Source organism: Andrographis paniculata, unplaced genomic scaffold (assembly GCF_009805555.1).
Source record: "Andrographis paniculata isolate CXL003 unplaced genomic scaffold, ASM980555v1 Contig11END, whole genome shotgun sequence".
Classification (NCBI taxonomy): domain Eukaryota; kingdom Viridiplantae; phylum Streptophyta; class Magnoliopsida; order Lamiales; family Acanthaceae; genus Andrographis; species Andrographis paniculata.
The window spans coordinates 2,526,556-2,549,143 of record NW_026137391.1 but is presented as its reverse complement, the minus strand read 5'-3'; the positions used below and the strand labels follow the sequence as shown (position 1 = coordinate 2,549,143).

Below are 22,588 nucleotides of genomic sequence, written 5' to 3'. Positions count from 1 at the left end.
TGATGAGAGTGACACCTCAGATCATCGGAGCTCCGACGAAGAAAGCGAGAGATGAATTGAGTTGGAGAAGTTTCTAGAAAGCTAGAAGAGATGAGAGAATGAGGAGATAATATTGTTGGTTTATCTAGAATAAAGGAGGAAGGCTTTTTATATAGACGGCTCTACTTGGCCAAAATGGAAGGAGATCAATTACGATCATAATTACAACTTTAATTACCGATGTAATTTATTCTAAATTCAAACCTTCTATTTGAGGTAGTCGTAATTGATTCTACTAACAAACTTTTCATTTATGACGATCGTAATTTATTCTAATTTCAAACCTTTCATTTGAGATTATAATAAATCTACCCAAAGGATAATATTTTATTTAAATAATACTGCGACTTAGGCCATATACCCAGGTTTAACTTAGGGATGCACAATTTGGTTTGTCTTCAAATAGGAAAAATAACCAAAAATATTAACCTAAGTCCCATTCATCCAAATCAATCTAATTAATTTGGTCCACCGGCCCGTCGCATTTTTCACTCACCAATTAATCGGTTGCATAAATAACCGATTATCCAAAAATGCTATCGAGCTCAAAACTACGACAAACACACTAAATATGGCACCTATCATCATCAACAAAAACTATTTCTACCATTTTGAAAAGAAATCAAAAAATAACCTGAGCTTACAGTAAAAGAAAATTACACACAAATCACAACCACTAAAGACAAAGAAAATAGATTACAGGGTATTAAGTTCGGCCGAGAGTTTACCCAGTGCACATTTTCGAGTAGCGGCTGCGGTTTCCACATCATAAAAAAGAGATAGATTACAGTTTTAACATCGTCGAAATAGTGGCTGGATATTCCAGAACCTCATGGACACAGAAACCAAGAACCACAACCTCCAAAGAGAAATGAGAATGAGAGAATGATTTACACACAGTGAGTGCAAGCGAGAGAGTGAGAGATGAAAAAATAAATAAACGGCGCTAGTTCAACACACCATTATGTATCTACAATCTAAAGATCAAAATTAACGGGTGAGATCGAATCCTTAGATCGAATGTTCAAATTCATTCTTAGGTGGATCGAGCCTTAAGATGGTAGGCCACACGTTTTGGGCTCAAGCCATAGTGTTGGGCTTTGTAATAAGAATAGGCTTGAAATACATATTTTCACAGGCCAAATTCCTACAAATCTTCAACCTAATTTTAGTTCTAGGGTGAATTGTGATTATCATCGGCCATTGAATTACTATCCTACAAAAAATATATATATACCAAAAGTTAGTATAAAATTTTAAAATTATTGTAATAAAAAATTTAAACCTACAATGAGACACCAATAATAGTACATACTAATAAAATATATCATAATATATGGTTTTCATACACTATTCAAATTTAGTTGAGCGTAAAATTTTTGTGCCCATATTAGCATGATTAAATTCAGATGAAATCTTTTTTAATTTTAATAGATACTATATCACATATAAAATAAAATTGACAATATATGCTTAGTTCTATCGTGCAATACAGGGTTCTTACGTAATTAAATTATAGACTAACAATCTGAAAATACAATAACAAAAATAACTAATTTTAGTAATTAAACCTTTTAGTTTCAATACTTCTTTTAATGCTTTGATTATTGCTACATATTCAGATTCGGTAGTGGACAATGCTACTTATGTTGAAGTTGTGATTTTCAGCTTGCATGACCATATAATTTTAAAATATAAAAGATAATAGATTTCCTAAAGTCTCTATCATTAGCATGATTTGAATCCACAAAATCTTTCAACTTAATCTTATTAGTGTATATTTTACACTAAATTCACATTAATGATACCTACTTGATATCTTAAGAGTTATTTTAAAGCATATCAATATTCAATATCCCAATTAGACTTATACTCTCTTTGTCCCAATCCAAATGAGTAATTTGGAATGTTACGGTAAATTAAAAGGTATAATATTTTATTGGTTGGTAAAGTATGTAAAATGATTTTAATATTTTGTCATTTGTACCTTCTCTATAAATTAATTATATGTGAAATAATATATTTATAATTTATATAAAATTAAATAGTATTTTGGTATTAGTGTGTGATTATTTTTACTATAATAGAAAATAAATACTTTTGATTAAAATAGACAAAACTAGTAAAAATTATAATTTCATTTAAACAATTCACAACATATGCTAAATCTGATCTAGAACTAACCGTTAAGTACATAACATAGGCATTGAAGAATGGTACACGCGTAATATATTCAATATTAGTTTCAGATTTTGGACATTGATCCTTAATACACAATTAGAGGCTACAGGGACAAAAGTAGACTTAGTGTCACTTAGAGAATCTTTTTAAAAATTTCGAAATATAACTAGACTAATTTAAAATAAATTTGTAATTTTTTCTATCCCTAAAATATTCATGCCAATAATTACTTTAGCACCACCCAAGAATTTTATGTCAAATTTATTACTTAAACACTTAGTTACATGAATTTCAAATAAGAACTAATTATTAACATATCATCGACATAATGAGAAGAAAATGAGATGCTTTTCAACAATTTTAAAATTATAGACAGTAATTATATATTTCCTTTAGAAAAGTCTAGAATTTTCATACATGAATTTCCACTTTCTTGGTGATTGTTTTAAAATGTCTTGTCTAACAAACAAACATAATACTATTTTTTATTTTTATCTACAGCCCCTCTAGTTATTTCATATATATATATATATATTTTTTATTTAAATCACCATTTAAAAGGTTGTTTTAACATCCTTTTTTTTAAAAAAAAAAAAATATTTAAATTTAAAAGAAATAAGCAACTAAATATAACATTAAAATGTACTGGGTTGGATGGTTCCTCCGCGAACACCTTCCAGTCGGTCTAGTAGTTCCTCAACACCCTCAAAAAGTCGCTAGTATAGCCTCGCACATGACTCAAGAACACCCTAGAAAGTAAGAACACCACAAGATGCACACGGCAAAGTAAAGTGTGTATTAGCTCTCTAGAACTCAAGTGAGTACTAATGAGGGGACTCCCCTATATATAGACACTCTAATGGACTGGGCCTAACACAGACCAAAATATATCCATACTCAGATAGACTTTATTTATACAAGATACAGATAATGATAAACTATACAAAGAGATACAGATAAAATATGCTACTCGGTCAAGGGGCGATCTCGGTACCTTTAGAATGTTCCGGAACATTCTGAAGGTTCCGGAATGTCTCAAAGGATCTCTGTTAGCCTCTATGTGTTGGCGCGCTGCAAGTCACCCCTCGGCATTCTTCGGCCAATGTTTCGGTCTCGGACAAAAGGAATAATAGTAAATTTGGCGACACGGGCAAATATTTCATTATAGTCTATATTCTATTTTTTTTTGTATAATTCCTTTGAAAAATAATCTAACAGTAAACCTAACAACATTTTCTTCTTATTTTACTTTATAAAGCCATTTAAATTTACTATTAAACAGTTAGGTTGTTTAGGGACCAAATTCCAAGTTTTATTTTCAACTAATGAGTCAGTTTCTTTTTTCATAGATTTTTTGCATTGAAGCTTATTTTTAGAATTAATTACCCCTCTAAATGTCATTCATTCTCATCGAAGTTCTCAAACATACTAAAAAAACTAATGAAATAAGATCAAAATCATCCAACCTAGAGGGATATTTGTGGTTATTTTAACTCTATTTCTAGCGAGTTGATAATTTTCTAACTCATTTTGATCATTATTATGAAATTTAGCTTAAATTTCATTTTAAAAAATTGAACACTAACACAGTTCCCGAATGTGGTACATCGCACTGGGAAGATGAGTTAAATGTGTTATTACGAGAGTGTGTTGTGCTCGAGGACGTAGTTGAGATGAACAATCAATATAACACTTATACCATCCAAGTTGAAGAGAGATTGACAACAATAATAAATGGTAAAAACATATGTTAGAATAGGTGTAGAACGACCTTATAGCTGACTGTAAAAAGATGAGCAAGTTTTCAATTATTGCCTGTCTCTTGCATTTGAGGATTCTGTGTTAGTGGTCAAACAAAATTCAGTTGACCTATTGTTAAAGTTTTTGAAGGATACCATATCGGATGATGTCGTGTTTCCAATGAATTACTATAAGGTAAACAAAATAACAAATTAGTTGGATTTTACTTGTAGGAGTATAGATATATGCATAAACAACTATGTGTTGTTCACAAAAGAGGATGCATAACTCCTTGCATGTGTCATTTTCAGGAAAAGTAGGATTTTTTAGGGCAGCCCCATGACGGAAATAAAGAAGATGAAGTACTTACCCTTGGGGTACCGTTTACAAAGATGGTAATCTTTTTTAGAAAATTGCAGCATCCGTGCGATGGCGTGCTGAAGGTCGTGTCAATGATGACATATTGCGCCATCCAACTGATAGTGCTGCATAGAAAAGCTTTGATCATCAACATCTCTCATTTGCACAATGTACAATTGGGGTTGGCCACTAATCACTTCAATCCTTTCGGGAATATAAGTGTGAGTTATAGCATTTAGCCTATAGTTCTTGTAATATACTATCTATCACCCTAGATATGCATGAAGCAACCATCATTTAAATTTTCTAGAATTATCAATGGTCCCAAAAATACTGAGAGATCGCATTGATATGTTTCTTTAGTCTCTTGTGGCTGAGTTGAAAGAATTATGGAGTACGGGTGTGATAAGCCAAAATTATGGAGCAAATTTTTCACTTTCAAATGTATTTATTACTTGTATTTTTTACGTGAAAACTATAATAATCTCTTATTTATGACATATTTTATTAATATATTTTTCTTGATATGATCCAATCATCCTTGGATGCGATTTACTAAGTTTTAAGTCCAATTTAAAGTAAACTTAGGTTTAAATTACCTAGATTCAGTTAAGCAGCCGTGACAGATACACTCAGCAAAAATCCCTTTGCTCAATTAAAAATCCTATCTTAAATTATTTTCTTCCTAAGTATCTGTGGGCCGCGAATTTTCACCGCCTCAGAGATATTTTTCCCAGCAAAAATCAGAAGTACCTCCGCGAAAGCAGGTATCATGAAGGTTAAGTCATTAATTCCAGACTCACTATGAAGACCTTTTTTGATTCAAGTGCCATCTTACCTTCCATCAACAATACTTTCTCGTCCAAGAGGAAAATATATGACAGGCTCACCGATTATCACAATAAGGCACTACGAGCGAAGTTGGGAGTTATGGCAGTTTCAACCGTGCCAATTGACTAACTGCCTAATTGTCCAACAAGTTCAACGATTTCCAACTGTCTAATAACCACTCAATTTCCGTTTTGATAAGCCTATAATAAGTGCCCAGATTTTCCGTTGTAACATACGCTTACGTATTCATTTTCTATTGCTAGTTACATTATGTTAATTCTATATTCAAGAGCTAATACTGTAAGAAGCTCTTTTCAATAGTTTTAGGGGAGGTCAGGGGACTCATGGTGGTTCTCCACCCATGACCACCCATCAGTGGCTACCAAAATCTCTTTTCCGTCAAGTTTATTTCTTGTTTTTGTAATGCAGATCTACTACTTTCATTAAAATAAAAGATATCATCTTCTTTTTCACTCATTTTGTTCACACACTCATCCATGTTTATATTTTAATTGTTTAAGTTAGATGTTTGATGAAAATATGAAAGAACGAGAGAAGAATTAACGATTTAAGCCTATGATCAAATCACATTGTTAACATGCATTAGGTAGTTTGTTGCATCAAGTACATAGGAGTCTTGTCCTGCATAGTATGTACTTGAATTTAATCCTGATTAAAGAGAGATATCATAGGTATAAAGACACTCGTAAAATATTTATAAGTAATAATTAATCAGATATAGGTGTTTCAATTGCATTACCTTTAGACAGTAACATAAAGTTGTTCAAAGGACAGGCTGTATATTATTTTCCCCGATATGATTCCATTAAAAAAACTATTGTGTTTGTCAACAAACATTTGCACCGCATCATTTGTTATGACTATATTTCGTTATAAAAATAAATTCTATTTTTTGTCACACAAATGAAACTGTAACAAAAATAATCTCCACGCGCATTGACCACCATTATTTTATTACGATATTTGTTGTAGCAAAGAATTTTTATAACTCGAGTAAACATATCAGTTAAAATCCGTAACCAAATCGTCACAAATAATTTTTTGTCACAAATAATTTTTTGTCACAAAAAATAAGTATTTGTAACGATTTCAATATAATTGGAAGTAGTATTTTTTGCAGTGAAACAAACACACTCATTATTTGCGCAAAATTTCACAATCAAAACTAAAATAATAAATACAAAAAAATAAATATTTAAAATTCCAAAATATAATATTTTAAGATTTTATTTTGTTATTTTTTTTAATATAACTCCGTTCTACATATAATGTTATATTTTTTATTTATATTCGTCTCACATCTTATTTCGCTTTTATTCTTTTGAAAAAGGATTACACACTTTAATTATATTTTATATTTTATAATTTATAAATTTTTTTTAAATTATAATTAAACTAATTAGTTATTTTTAATTTATAATAATTTATATTATACTGTAATTGATTTTACTAATATATTTTTAATTATTTACTAATCATATTCCTTCTAAATTCTTATGTATATCGTAACTCTCTATTATATTAGAAAAAGAATGAGTAAATATATATATATATAATTTAATATTTTAAAAATAATAAATGGTAACTTTGAATTAAAAGCAACAAACAAACAAAACCAACATTTTTATAAAAATTATAAACTAATGTATTAAAAGTTTAAAAGAAAAAACTAAATAAAAATTAACTGTGAATATTATTTTTATTTTTAATTTTTTTTAAATGATTAAACAACATAAGATATATTTTTTTAAAAAATTTTATATTTGATTAAATTATATTCTTTTTTTTCGCATAGCATTATTTAATACTCTCTCGGTCGCAAAAGAAGTATCATAGTGGGAGTTGGCATAAAAATTAAAAAATAATAATATTTAATTGAAAGTATATATGAAATAGAATATAAATGACTAATATATCTTTACTTTACAAAGGGTTGAAAAAATAGATTAAAGTGATAATTACAACTTGATATGTACAAACAAAATAAAGTGTAAATACTAAATACTTTGATTTTTTTATTAACAAAAAAAATCAAAATAAAATTACATTCATGCAGAAGAGTCACGGCAGACAGTAATACAGAAGAGGTCACGATAGGCAACAACAAGAGCAGTAATAGAAATTTGTGTAGATATGCACAACCTAATAGACAACATAACAAATGTACCAAGATGATCATAACAAAAACCCGCAATATGTTTCGATTTTATAGGAACATCGAACTTCCACAAAAATACATCAAGAAATTTATTTTTGCATCATTTTTTGGAGGATACAATCATAAGAAACAATCCAACTAGATAAGTGACATAATCATCATTATTTTCCTCCAAACCAAAAAAAATAAAGTCATGAATAATTTCCCGCCAATGTAAAATCATTTCCCCGCCGAATAACCTTGTATAAGTAATTAAGTAACACACAAATGCTACAAGTTCTCTCATTTTAAAGATGGGCAAAAAAGAATTTAGTGTAAAAGAGCTCAATCAAATAACAATTTTTTTGTGGCAAAATTCATCCAACAGTAGCCCCATCGTGGAAAATCGACGAAGCCGCCACATAAGGATAGTAACAATATGCTTTTGACAAACTGAAGAATCGGAAAAGAAAGACCAAAATCAACCTTATTTTTTATGTTTGAAGGAAATCCATTGCAGCAAAAGAGATACGTATAGGAGCATTGCCAAATAGTTAAAAGTAAGCAAAAGTAGTGTTGGGAGATGTACAAAAATAGATTATTCAGAGTACATACAAATGCAATCAAACCAAGCTTAATCAAGAAGAACAACACCATGCACATTGATGAGAAATGATTTAACTTATCCAAAGAGAATGATATGTACTTTTCAGCATTCAATGAGGTTGAACCGTATAGAACTTGTCAAAGAAAAAGGTTTATTACCAGGGTAGTGTTCCTTTGTGCCGTATCAAGCTCCTATAAGGTTTCAATGGGGAGTGTTTTTTTATGGAAAAATTGAAAATTTTCCACTCACAAAAAAAAAAGAACCTACGAAGCGTAATTCTAATAACAGGGTTGTTGGGACAATGGAGATTGAACCATTGGACTCAATTACAAAAGAAGTCACCAAGCAGATATATGAGGTAAGCACTTTATTTATCCTTTTTTGGCTAAATGATGCACAACTCTTAGCAATAACCTAATATTTATTAATCATCATTGAGTTGTACTCGTAGGTGATTCCGACAATTAAGAAAAGATGGTCTCGTGATGCTTCTAAGACAATTTACATACAACAAGATAATGCGAAGCCTTACATTGAAGAAAATGATCCGGAATTTTGGGAAGTGGAAGCAGTGATGAATTTGATAGCCATTTGTTATCTCAACCGTCTAATAGCCTGAATACAAATATAAATGATCTAAGGTGGTTTAGATCTTTGCAGTCCTTACAAGTATCAAAAGTAAGCTACAATATGGAAGAACTACTAAAAGCCGTTGCCAATTCTTTTGAAGAGCTATTAGACACACTCTTAAAAATATTTTCATCACATTACAAATATGTCTAACGGAGATTCTCAAGTATCAAGGTTGCAACGACTATAAGATACCACATATGGGCAAAGCAACGTTTGCAAAAAAAAGTTTACTCCCGACCAATTTGGAAGTAGACCAAGAATTGGTCATGTTCACATTAGAACAACTCTTAGAAGTAATGAAGTTGCAGGCATTGAGCAGTTCATCACACTCGTAGAGAGTATGACTTAGTATCGGTGTTATTGCAAGAAAAATTGATGTTCTTGTGCGTACATCAAACCGTTAGGTAGGAGTATTTTGTAACTATAAGATTACAAGTATGTAAAATTTATTTTCAATAGGTTTTAAATACTTGTAATCATTTTTGGACATAGCATAATATATTAACAATTATTCATATAGCTCTCACATTTATAATCATCAAGCTACATGTTCACTTTCAGACTTTAAAGTCATCAGTAAATAGAATTTGATCTTATGAAACAATTGTTGGGTTGATTTAGGGTGTGGGGATCACTCTCATATAATATATTTATCATCGAGTGATAAAAAGATGAGCTAACCTATGATTAATCTTCATACAATGTGATCAAACTAGTCTTAGATATGGCTCATAGGACATAGGAATAACTGGACATACGGGAACATGCACGCATCTAAAATGGGTGACAAACATTGTGGAATTGTCTCCAAAACATTGTAGATTATAGGACATCTTTATTTACTCAATTAGTAGCGTATTTCTCATCATAATATCCCATATACTCAAACTCTTAACACCCAAACATATAAGTTTCATGTAGCATCACATATAAGTATGTTGGAGCTCATATAAATATAAGTTCAAGCCATTTCACCTCTGAATCGTAACCTGCAGAACAGACAGTGCTTGGAACAAGTCCAGAACTCCAATTTTTTAGCTTCATTCAAATGATTCCTCTAACCAAAAGGAAATTTAATCAATAACTAAACATGCTAATATGAATAATACACAAATAATGTAAATTTAAGAAAATAGTGATAAACCAATTTCTAAAACAACAACCAACTACGAATCTTACCTTTTTGGTACTTCTTCAAATTCATAGCGAACTGACAAAAGATTGGAAGAAACATCAACAACGCCTCGAAAGCGACGGAGGGCTTTTGGATTTACGAGAAAGATATTTTTGTTCCTTCACCCCCACACCCAACCGCTCTTCACCGTCAGACTCCGAATCGGCGGTGACTTCTAAGTCGATGATAGCGTCACCAAAGCCGAAATTGGAAAACTCGATCGGCGGCGGAGTACACGAGAATGCCAAATCCGACAGCTCATCCGGTTTGCCTTGAATAGGAGAAGCCATTTTTTAAGTTTTCTGATTGATTCACCGACGAAAATAGCGGCGATGGCAAGATTTTTACAAGGAAGAAGCTCTAGAAGAAGAGCTTGAAGGACAAAGGAAGAAGGAAGCCGCGATGAGAGAGAGATATAATATTAGAATTAGGGTTACGAGGGTGGGTGGTTAGTAATTAAATGGAGTTGGTAGGATATTAATTAGGGTGGATAGAATAATTCAATTAATTTGTGTGTTATTTTAAATTTTTAATTGCAGTGGAATTTTTGTAAATATTGTGTAAAAGTAGAAATAATTTTGTTGTATGATGAAGATCATGATTACTAAATAAGAAAATAAAACAATTATTTTGGGACGGACAAAAATAGAAAAATAAGACAATTCTTTTGGGACGGAGGAAGTAAATTGAAACTAATTTTTTTTTTCTTTGAACAAAGAATTTGATGCCTATTTTAAGAGTTATGGAGTATTTATTATATAAGTTAACCCGTTCTAAATTAGAACTTCAAAATAACGAGGGCCACCAAATGAACAATATAAGAAGATTATAGTAAGGTGATACTGATTATAGTAAGAAGATTATAACTTCTAGTGTAACGAGTCCACTCAATTGAGTCTCTTTAAGTTAGTGATGGGGTAACAACCGATGACACCTTAAGAGTTGGCACGGGAATGTGAGGGAATGAGTCTGGTGGCGTACAAACTCTCTAAGTTATGGAATGAGGAGCACAACATAACAAGGGTATACATGACAAAGCCTGCAAAGAAAATGAAGAACTGAGTGATGACAACCGTCGTCCACGGAAGTTCCAAGTCGAGGACAAGGTGTCAGTCCAAATATTGCCGAATCTGATATAGAAAATATGGATTCACGCACAGTTTACGATTTATCTACCAAGTACAATTCTTCTTTTGCCCATGTAATGATCTTTAGTTTGAAAAAGGATTTTAAATAGGCCATATAGAATCGAGCTATCGTGACTATGAGAACTATGAAATTTGGGAAAATTGAAAAAAAATAAAGTTATGTTCAATGTGCAACTTAAAATTGTAATAGGGGAATAAATGCTTTAAAGGTGACTGATCAATCAACATTTTAAATCAAAATATATCATTCAAAGCATAAGTGCTTATGTGATATGAAATAAAAATGTTAAGTCTTCATCGCTCGCAAAGAAATACAAACCATTAATTTTTCGATCAAATCCTTCAAAACGTGTAAAAAAATTAAGAATGTCTTTGAAAATATCAGATGCAATGTATTTCATCAACAGGGATACAAGGCAAAGAGGAGAGCACTTAAAGCAATTGATGGTGATGCAGAGGAGAAATATGAGAAGTTATGCCATTATGCCGAACCATTGCATCAATTGAATCCCTAGATCACATGTCTTGATGAAGTTGGGAGGTGAGTTTATCAATAAGCGATGATAATTTAGCAAATATAATATATATTTGGAATCACTTGTTCATGGATTTCGATCTGGTTGTCGACCTATGATTGGGTCAATGGATGCATTTGAAGGGTTCATGTTAAGTTATACGACTAAATACGATTGCAATTGATCCTAATAGTGAGTTATTTCATTTGGACTATGCTATTGGTTGTGAGACACGTGATGTATGTGAATAGTTTTTTATACTATTAAAAAGGAATTTAAATATAATACATGATGAGGCATATATCTTCATATCAAACAAACAAAAATGATTCGTGTTTGGTATAAAAAAAAAAAGGATCGGAAAAAAAGTTTTGGGTATGCCATCTTTATAATAATATGAAAAGTGTTGAGTTCAAGGGACTTGTATGCAAATGACTAATTTGGATGACAACAGATGCAATAATTGTTCCCAAGTTCAAGGATGCTATAAAGAGATCGAACAAGTAGATGGAAAATGTGTTATTGTTTTGCCTGCAAACCACCTTCGATGAATGGAGCACATTTTGCCATATTTTCAAAGTGTGATATGATTTTGAAAATTTTGTGTAAATATTTTAACATAATTATATTATATGTTTGAAGAAATACCAGTATTGTTTATGTTAGTGGATCGAAAGGTATTTATTGTCACGGGTTGCAAAGTGAAGGATATGACACTTTAAAATTTTTAAATGGAAATATATGCAATTTTGCGCAAAAATAGTGAAGATTATAAAAAAAAATATTTGAGACACTTCATCTTATATAACCAATTAAAGTCGATGATTGGACCTATGAGGTGGTTTGTTCAGATAGAAGCATGTTTATAGTTTATATTTTGAAGTAGTCATGTGAGTGTAGAAAATAAGATTTATGTGGAATTCTTTGTCGTCATGGGATGAGTGTCATATATAGACAACAATTAGATCCAATGGACTTTGTTCACGAAGTATATAGTGTTAAGCCTTTAATATGGTTTATTAATTCTATTGGGTCTGCAAATAAGCAACAATTATGGTTGAAGACGGAATTACCTCCACTATTCTCATTTATCGCTAAATGCTCTAATAGCCAGCCTAAAACAAGAAGAAGACATGAGCCCGGTTGGATCACGAAGAAGGGATAGACGCAGAGATATAAGAAGATGATAGTAGTTCGCCGAAAAAGAGAGAAGAAGAACTTGTAAGTATATCAACTACTTTAAATTCAACTATATAAATTTTAAAATATATAAAAAAAACTAAAAAAAAATAAAACTAAACCAAAATATTGTCTAAAATATGATAAAAAAAAATTATTGTATTGAAACTAATATTGATTTTTTTTTCCGTAATAGACATTTGTTATTAATTCAAAATTAAATTACTAAAAAATATATATTAAATAAAAAATATTATTATTAAAATATTTTAAAAACAAATAATTTAATGATATGGGAGAAGGTGAAATTAAAATTTTTATAAAGAGATTTCTTTGAAAATTGTATAAAATAAAATGAATTTCTTTGGTCACCTGGCAAAATAATTATAATGTAAAAAATAAAAGAATAAAAAAGCCATTTTAAATTTGTTTGATGTGGATGGCCTAAGCCATCACATATAATCCTATCCAAATGTGCACCTATTCCCAACTCAATCATTACATATATGAAAAAAAGAAAAAAAGAAAAAAAAATGATTATAAGCATATAGAGCTGTTGTAGAGATTTTATATGTTAAAAAGCATGCAAGACTTGGCAAGACAAAGACTCATCAAGGATGTATTAATTGAACTTGTAAGAACATATACAGTAGCTCATGAATAGAGGGCATCATAAAGGCAATCGAGACATTTGTCATGAAGATCGAAAAAACAAGAAAAAAAAATAAAAATAAAAATAAAAAAGACGCACAGACATGTTTGTCGAGACAAGAAAAACGATAGGATTTAAAGAATGCCTCGAAAAATTGAAACATTTCTCAAGCCATTTCTCCATCATTCTCTTATCTGCCTTTTGCTTTCTCTATACACAAACACAACATTTTCAATCCAAATCTGTATTTGCTGTAACACTCAAAGCAGTCTAGGCTTCGCTTCACCATTGTCAGCAAAGCTGCATATATGGAGCAATCCGGCGTGCCAAGACCCCCGATGGAACATCATATCAGCAAATCAGATGAAGGAATTCTACAAAAATTTAATGCTGACAGAAATTTCAATTTCTACAGATACAATAGATTAATCCCTAGCTTGGTTCAACTACCAAGTTGATGACAATGGATCTGATCCACAAACATTGGAACGATGAAAACACCTTACGAAAAAAGGCTAGAAAACATTGTAGATCCAAGTTGAGAACACAAAGGCCTGAATAGTATCTGCAGACAAAACTATGGATCCAAGCTCAAGATTTCAAATACTCCATCCCTGCACATTTAGAAAGGCAACAAAAAGTTCATCTAAATTTTTCGAAACACTATCACTGCAACAAGATTATATGCAGGGATACTCGATCATAGTTTAAACTTAAAATCCTCAAGATAATAAGTCTTAGGCTCTTAGCTTTACTCATGGACATCATACTATTTCACCAATAAGTAGAATCTCCTCACCGGATTGCACAGTGAAGATTTCCTTAATAACCAACACAAACAATTTACGAGCTAATAATAGACAACCTGAAGACACCAAATGCTGGGACAAAGTGCGAAGGATCTCCAGCAGGAATTATCCTATAGAGGTTCAAAGGGACTTTCACAGCCTGATCTGCTGTTTAGTACTCAGCAGATGCAGACACCCCCGATGCATATTTTTTTTATTAATCAACGGATTAGTAAAATGTTACTACGGAAAAGCACAGTAGGATAACAAAGGCTTTCATTATTGATCGATTCATGTCCCCACCACAATCACATAAGGGATGTTTCTTTACGGAAGTTCAACACATTGGAATTTATTTCTTACTCACCTATTGCTCGCAGGAGAGGTTTTGAACACCTCATTTTAAACTCAGCAACCATGCAACATACCGCAGGTGGTTCCAAGCCATGTAGTAAAGTCACCTCAAAGAAACCTCTGCATATATGAGATGAATTGAACCACACAAATTGTTCAGAGAGAATTACATGAAAATGGAAGGACAAAGTGCTAAAACGGTTCCACAAATCTAAAAATTTGGAACAAAAAAATTTTTAAATTAAGATTAAGAATTTACATGTATTATACCATTCTATGAATTACACAAGACTCCAGAGTGATTGGGAGATAAATTTTACTCACCTTTAGCTGCTCCTGGACTTTATATAATCCTCAGGCAGGTAGATTTTGCCTCCAACCTCACCATGCTGTTCCCCACTGATAGTTTTCTTTGCAGCTAAAAGTTCAGCACTCGCAGCTTCCATACCCTGCTAAACTGCTTCCTCAGCAGTCCCGTAACCGTGTTCTTCAGCATGTTCTCTCAGGAATATTGTGCATCGGAACATGGCCTGGCCTTCATTCATCACCTGAACACATCACACCACAGGCTCACAAGGTAAATTCTCAGAGGTCCATGGATGGAACACTAGGTCCTACTAGAAGACAATCCCATTCCAATTTCAATCCTTGTAGACAATTTAGAACAAATTTCAAATCAACCATAATTTGTATCGATTCACTACCCAAAACGTGTTTTGGCAATCTAAAGTAATGGGAATTAGTCCTTTAAAATTTTACAATAATTTCTGCAATCCATCAAATTGTTAAGGTTCACCTATGTCTTAGTTGGACTAAAAAAGTGTTGTGCTAATTGAATTGATCAAGATTAAATTGAATGTAAATTGTGAAGAAAAAAGCATATTGGCCATCATGAAACCATAGAACTAAATCTGAAATGAGGCTTTCAGGTAGGATTAAAAGTGCTTCTTTACCCTTGATTATCAATAAAAAGATAGTCCCTCCGTCCTAATTCAAAGTGATCCTTTTACCATTTTCGTCCGTCCCATTTCAAAATATCTCTTTTAAATTTTAGAAAAAATAATCATACACTAATACCAAAATACCCTTAACTTTTACTTAAATTACAAACATACCATTACACATACAATTACTTTAAACAAAAAGTCAAAGGACAAAAATGTCAAAATCTCTTACACACTTCCACTAACCAATAAAATACTATTATTTCTTATTCTACTGCAAAACCCCAAAGTGTCCCTTTCAAAAGGGTCGGAGGGAGCAATAATCATCACAATAATATTAATAGGTTTTTTTTTTTTGTTTACCTGCACATCTTTTTCCCTGCATGACGGGTCAATTCTCCTCGGATCAAGAATTCGGTAACGTGAGCTTTATCATTTGCATCATATAATGATCCAGGCCTCAATACATCTCCACTGGACAGTGATACATCGTATTGGTTGCAGATATCTAGGATATCATCCCAATGCTCATATGCAAAGTTCTCTTTGTGATAAGCCAAGCGCCATTTTACATGTATCGATCCACCACTCGAAACAATGGCAGTCATTTTTGCTTAGCTGTTAATGGGATGTACTGGAGCAGAAGGGTCAAGCTTTTCCCAAGCTGGACAGAAGGCCATCTCCTCTGTAATCATTCCCTCTTTAGTACCTAGGTCCACCCAATTTTTCTGGTTTTTCAATCCATTCCTTCCTCAATTTCAGAAAACCTGTTCATCAAAAAGGTGAAAAACGGTATCTGATCTGAACAGGCATACCAACTAAATATAACTTGTCTGGAATATAATATATATAACTGTACTTAAGAGAACGTAGAATGCCATGTGATATGCAGCAACAGCATTCTATACAAGACTTCAATCAAATGCATGAAGGTACTAAAATTGAAGAGGCAGAGGCAGATTATGATTACTCCGAAGACATGCTTAGTTTGAATGATTAAGCATCCGCATATGTAGTTTAATGAATACAAGTCTATTGTTGATTATCCATGGAAACAAACTAAAACATTGGAGTGAATGAGAAAATATATATTTCTATCTTCTGCTTCAAAATTATTGTTTTGATCCCATCAAGCAATGCAAACATGCCTCAAGATAAAGTTGATTCCATCAATTATTTTGAAATATTAACATAAGCTTACAAAGAAGTGGGTTGATGTTTTGTGGGCTGCTTGTATCACAGGCATCACAATGAGGCTCATGTCCAGATATGTGGATTCAACGAAAGGGAACTCTCAGCAGATGACCTGATTGCTAGTGTACAACTTCCCTAAAACACAAACACCACATCATTCCTTTGTGGAACAAACAAATCAACAAGCGACTAACAACAAACTTTCATTGATCAATCACATCGTCAGGAGCCATAAACTCTCAAAGGTAATGCAGCCTGAAAAGATCAAACAAATAGCTCACAAGTATTCTATTGTGCTTTTGGGAAAACATTCTTCAAAGGAAGGAAGTGGAAGGAAATCAGGGGCATTGGGATCAACAGTGTGCTTCTGTTGCTTAACCATCTCTTTATTGTCAGCCGGGGGATAGAACGTCAAAGTAACTTCCGGGCCATAAAAAGCAGAAGGGAACATACCCTTTCTTTGAATGGTAGAGACATGACCAGTAACATCAGTCCCCCGCAAGAAGAGCTGCTCAGTATATTTCGCAAAATAGAATGGTTTCTGTTGTTGCAAACAGCTGATGCCAAACTTGTTTGCATGGAAGCCATGGCTGGATTGAAATGAGACACAAGTGAAAATTGCAGTCCATAAACAAACCTAATATAGAAATCCAAGAAGAACACACAAAAACTACAAATGTGTGGCCAATCCCACTCCAACTCGAGCATCAATGAAGTGGCCAAAAACAAACTCAGATTTCTCATTCAGAGTTTGAATACATAGTCAAGTAAACAAGTTTGTATGTTCCATGTATCGAACAGGAATTAAAAATCAATTACAAAAAGAAAAGACACTACACATTGCATCGACACATTTATTTTGTGTGAAAATGCAGAAAGGTGGAGAAAGTGATATAACGAGATCTTGTACTGGGGTGTAGAACAGGAGATTTAATACCTACTTTGATACAAGAATCTTATCTTAGCTATGTATCAGCCAATTTAATACCTATTACAATTAATCCGGATTGAAAGATTAGACAAAACAGGAGGGTTGCTCTGTATCTGACTTCGCAGAAACTTGTTTTATGCAATATATCAATCAGCGATAATTAAATTGAACAAAATTCCAAAATGCATTCATGTGCTGCTAACTAAAGTGCACATATTTGTCTATCCTTTTTTTATTCGAAAAAGAAAAGGATCTTACTTGGATTGGTGCTCCTACACTACGTGAAAATCCCGTGACACCACCATAAAGAACCCCTTTGAATCACACAAAAGCACACTTAGTAGGAGCTTTCCATTAAAACTATTCTTTCCATAACATGTATATGATTCAGCAAGAGATACAATATCAAAATGCCCTATTTGAAGAACAATGAGCAGTATAGAAGGTAATAAGAAACCAGTAATGTAATGAAATCCTTTCGTAAGGAAGACATTAAAAATAATCACATAGATCATTTATATCTTGCATTACACTTGATTTGTTCCATCTTAACTTTACACACTTCTAATTCAACATCAATTAAATGATTTTAAACTATCTTTGCAAAATATAGAGATAAATTATTGGGAAACTAACCATTATTCCTAGTAGTTTTTATAACTTAAATCTCCATCATAGAAAGAAATACTCACAAAAATTAGCCTGTTTTTCTTTTCTTTTACAAGTTCTGTTTTTCACACACAATTTATCATGTCAACCATAAAATCCAATTGGAATAAAAGTGTGAGAACAAAAGGCATACCTCATGCCCTATAACAATATCAGGTGAACCAGGTTTGAGCAGTTCAACACTGGAGACTCCTCCAGAAGCTGAAAGAATGCAAATTGATAAAGCCTTCCTTTGAGTGACGGAAAGATTTTTTTGAACCATTCTGCAAGTTAACAAAGGACACAACTCTCACAACAAAGTTCCCTCAAAATACTACCGATATTTGAAACAGAGATCTCGCTGCAACAGTTTTTTTGCCAAATCAATTGCTAAATATTACCTCCTGGTCTGAATTGTCGTTGTGTAAGGTGTCAAGCTACTTCCTATTGTTTCCAGTGCGGTCCGACCTTCACAACATAATTAAGAATACCTCTAAGACATAAAGGAATAAACAAATGGAGAACATTGCTGGATTCTTCTTGGCTGTTTTTACTCAATATTCATGCATAACCTAAAATTAATGTTTCAAATATAACAAAAATACAATTCAATTTAAACTGCAACATACCCAAATTCGCCACCAACGTTTGCTACTTTCCAGAACCTTTGGGTTGCCCTCTCCCCAACTCCCACCCTCCAGTTCCCTAATGATTCCAACGTAATTCCATCGTAAAGCAGCCCACTTTTTTTCATTTGATTGAATAACTTCTGAGCATCACCAACACAACCAAGCTTCAGGTACCCACGAATGAGAACAATGGAGGCAACCACATCAGGATTAATGTTCTTCTGTTTCATTTCATTGACTAGCATATTGACCAAATTCATGGACCTAATCTTACAAAACCCATCAATCAGGCATGTGTAAGTAACAACCGTAGGTAAAATGTCTTTCTGCACCATTTCTTGGAACAAACCCCATGCTGTCTTCATATCTCCGCTTTGACAAAATCCATCTATCATTGAGGTATAAGCAATGTCATCGGGACATAAGCCCTCAGATACCATTTCTCCGAACATATCATACGCCTCTTTCACTCTTCCTATGGCAGATAACATATTAATGAGAATTGTGTATGTGACCAAATCAGGGCGTATGCCGACTTTCAGCATTTTTGTGTACAACATACAAGCCTTAGTAGGATTCCCCTGCTTTGAAAAACCATCAATAAGGGTGCTATAGATCACAACACTAGGAAGAGTATTACATTTGAGCATAAACGGGATAAGCTCTAGAGCCCTTTCGGACCGATGCTCTTTACATAGGTGGTTGATAACTGCACTGTAGGAAAATATATTTGGGAACATGCACGAGTCCCTCATTTTATCCATTAGTTGCAGGGCTTCACTTATGAACCCTAAGCTGCAATACCCATATATCACATAGTTGCAGGTGAGAGAATCAGGTAGAGAACCAGTTCCTGTCATTTCATCAAAATACTTCAAAGCTTTCTCAAAGGAACCAATTTTACAGAATCCTATAATCAAACTCTTATAAGTGCCTGCATTAGGCACCACTTTACTACTCCTCATCTCCTCGAAAATTTTTATTGCAAAATCCATCTCTCCCTGAGCACAAAACCCAGAAATTAAAACATTGTAAACATGCCGGTCATATGCATATCCAGAAGTCTCCATCTTCTGAAACCAATCCAATGACATCTTCATCATCCCGCTTCGACAGAAACCTTTTAAAACTGAGCTATAGGTTACTAATGATGGTTTAATGCCACTTTTAATCATCTCTTCAAATAAACCAAGACCTGCATCAAAATTTTCAATTCTACAATATCCCTCAATCAGAATGCTGAAGCTATATACATCCACTGCTATTCCACAGTTCTTCATTTCATAGAAAACCTGCATAGCCATATCAACTTCACCTTTGTTCACAAACCCATGAACAACAGCATTATAACAGTAACAATTGAGTGGCAGGTTATCCTGCCTCAAGGTGTGGATAAGATCCCAAGCAAGGTCAACGGCTCCAACTCTGCACAATCCAAGAATGTATGTGCTGTATGTCACAGTGGAAGGGATAATTCCAACTGTCTGCATTTCTTCTAGAATATTAGTTGCTTTCTCCATATCTACTACACTAACTCGGCCATCCAATCCACTGCAGTAGAAACCCATTATAATTGTGTAGGTGTATGTAGTAGGAAATGGTCCATACTGCTTCATTTCTTCGAATAATTCTAAAAGAAACCTTTTCTCATTAACTTCTTTCAAACACTTGAGCAAGAAATTGCACTGGCGAATGCCAGGTTGAATTCCAATTCTCCTTGCCTGCATAAACAAATTCACCGCATTCTCAAGCATCCTATTCGATGCTAAAACCTTGATTAGCACATTCACTATGAAAGTGGATCCTTCTAAATCTCTAGTCGAATCCAATAATACATAGACTGCATCATATAAACTGGTATCAGACTTCTCATAATACTTAACCATACCTCTAAGCAACGAAAACACTTCCTTTTCTAACTTAGCAGAAGCGTACACATGTACAAACATCTTCAAGGCCATGAGGGAATAATCAAAACCACACTTTCCTACAGCTCCAGCAAAATGCATTTTTCTGGCAATATCCCAATTTAAGGACTTGACCACAGCAGCAACACTGGTAAACAACCTAATGATATTTGTATTACAGATATTTCCTCTAAAAGATGTATTAGTATCACTTTCTGAACTGCTTTCAGAGTTACAAGTGAAACAGTCCGAGTCCGAGTCATCCAACAAAGGCACTGTAGAAAGACGACAGTTACTAGCTTTACGGATTACACACCATGCCCGAAAATCCAACTTACGTGATAGTCGCAAGTCCCAAAGAGAACAAGGCATTTCTGGAAGTATCCATAAAAGTTAAACCGCAGCCAGGGCCGGAGCTACACGGGACCCTGAGAGTTCGTCGGCCCCCGAAGATGGAAGATGGTTTCCCTTCAATCTCGTAGGCAGCAGCGGCGGGTTGAAGAAGAAAAAGGAAAAGGAAGATAGAACGAAAAAAGGAATGGGGAATAGAAAGAAGGAAGAAGAAAAAAGAGGGACAGAAGGTGCGGCGCTGTATTTTATTTAATTTTTTTTTTTTTTTATTATTTCTTTGGAATTACTCCATAGTCGGGAGAATTGGTATATATATATAATACGTGTTTTAACGAAGAATAGTAATCAAATTTTTATTTATTAATTTCACCAAAATTAGTAAATTAATAAATTTAACGGACTAAAAAATAAAAATAAATTTGACTGATGAAAAATATTATGACTATTATTATTATTATTATTATTATTTTCTCTTTTAAATTAGGGTAGAAGGATTGTTAATTAGAGTAGAAGGGTTGTTAATGTTTTTCTTAATTCTTTTGATGACTTTTTTAGTCTATACTCTTTGCTTGAACACTCTATATACTTAATATCGGTCGTTGTATCATGTTATAATTTATCAGGATTACTATGGTAAAATAAAATTTCATAATTTCATAATGATATATGGATGATGGATAATTTCATAATTGTTACATCTTGAACCAATCTATAATTATTCCCGCCTCAAGATTACTTGACTTTTTTTTTTAAATACAAATTTATTTTGATTTGTTAAAAAATTAACGTAGATTTGTTCTAATTTTTTTATCAAGATTTTCAATTTTGAACCAACGCGAAAATGAGATGTGCTTAAGCAATGAAATTAACAATCAATGTTAGGACGAATTTTTAAGTATACTACCAAACATAAACCCAATTTCCGGTAATAGAGAAGGTATAATGTTCTAATTCATATGTTGTAGTTCGTTAGTTTTAATAAGTAAGAAGATTTTTTTTATTTACGAAAATTAATTTATTTTATATTCTTTCATCTTTTCATCAATCGTCAATTCATCTTTTCCCTGTTCGTTGTTGCTTGCTTTTGCTATCATCTCCTCCAGAGTGTGCCTTGTCTTTTGCTCAATATTTCTCATAGATTTTGTTATAAAAATATATATATATAGCAAAGAAGGTGATTTATCCAAGTCCAGGGAGTCATACGTGCGGTTCTCATGTGTTCTTAGAAAATTCAACAACATTAATCAATAAGTCCCAAACCCAGTCAACTATTCGAAGAAATCGGCAATTCAAAGTAGTTGTTTCAATAGCCTCATTCTTTCTTGACAATGTCCACTCCATTAGAGTAGACCCAGTATTTAAATATCTTTGACAATATAAGGTCATTGAAACAACTATTTTGAATTTCTGATTTCCTCGAATAGTTGATTGGGCTGGAGCCTGGAGAGTTGTTGATTAATGTTGTTATTTTTTCTCGGAACATATGAGGATTGCACGTACGATTTCCTCGACTCGGATGTATTCACCTTCTTCACCATTTTTTCGGTATAACGATGGTGACAAGAAATATTGAGCAAAAACCACGCACACACAAGAAAAGATGATAGCAAAGAACATGCGAGTAA

At 32.9% G+C, this 22,588-nt stretch overlaps 1 protein-coding gene and 1 long non-coding RNA gene across 8 annotated transcripts; both read right to left on the bottom strand.

The window, feature by feature from the left end:
- Positions 1–2,787: 2,787 nt before the first annotated feature.
- LOC127247570 (uncharacterized) lies at positions 2,788–10,164 on the bottom strand. 2 transcript variants are annotated; one of them, XR_007837900.1, is made up of 5 exons: positions 9,729–10,164; positions 9,525–9,606; positions 8,449–8,531; positions 3,215–4,445; positions 2,788–2,969 (listed from the first exon to the last, which is right to left on the bottom strand). It is a non-coding gene; the product is annotated as an uncharacterized LOC127247570 (long non-coding RNA). The 2 variants fall into 2 exon arrangements; XR_007837899.1 differs by lacking the exons at positions 2,788–2,969; positions 3,215–4,445 and having other exon boundaries at positions 8,320–8,531.
- Positions 10,165–13,350: 3,186 nt separating this feature from the next.
- On the bottom strand, positions 13,351–21,216 carry LOC127249647 (pentatricopeptide repeat-containing protein At5g39710-like). 6 transcript variants are annotated; one of them, XM_051272585.1, is made up of 9 exons: positions 18,706–21,216; positions 18,478–18,544; positions 18,231–18,360; positions 17,687–17,742; positions 16,505–17,087; positions 15,667–16,070; positions 14,684–14,907; positions 14,373–14,479; positions 13,351–13,831 (listed from the first exon to the last, which is right to left on the bottom strand). In XM_051272585.1, exons 1-2 carry the CDS (start codon positions 20,982–20,984, stop codon positions 18,514–18,516), a joined length of 2,310 nt encoding a protein of 769 aa, XP_051128542.1. In that variant the 5' UTR covers positions 20,985–21,216; the 3' UTR covers positions 13,351–13,831; positions 14,373–14,479; positions 14,684–14,907; positions 15,667–16,070; positions 16,505–17,087; positions 17,687–17,742; positions 18,231–18,360; positions 18,478–18,513. The 6 variants fall into 6 exon arrangements, with proteins under 6 accessions (XP_051128542.1, XP_051128524.1, XP_051128533.1 ...); XM_051272567.1 differs by lacking the exon at positions 17,687–17,742 and having other exon boundaries at positions 16,505–16,632; positions 16,779–17,087; XM_051272576.1 differs by lacking the exon at positions 17,687–17,742 and having other exon boundaries at positions 16,505–16,632; positions 16,951–17,087.
- Positions 21,217–22,588: the final 1,372 nt, after the last annotated feature.

What these genes read in the sequence shown, in the direction of transcription:
- LOC127249647 (XM_051272585.1), bottom strand. Translation starts at nt 20,984, where the DNA reads ATGCCTTGTTCTCTTTGGGACTTGCGACTATCACGTAAGTTGGATTTT. An exon ending in AACGTTGGTGGCGAATTTGG is followed by an intron (nt 18,545 to 18,705) that starts GTATGTTGCAGT and finishes TATGTTGTGAAG; the next exon opens with GTCGGACCGCACTGGAAACA.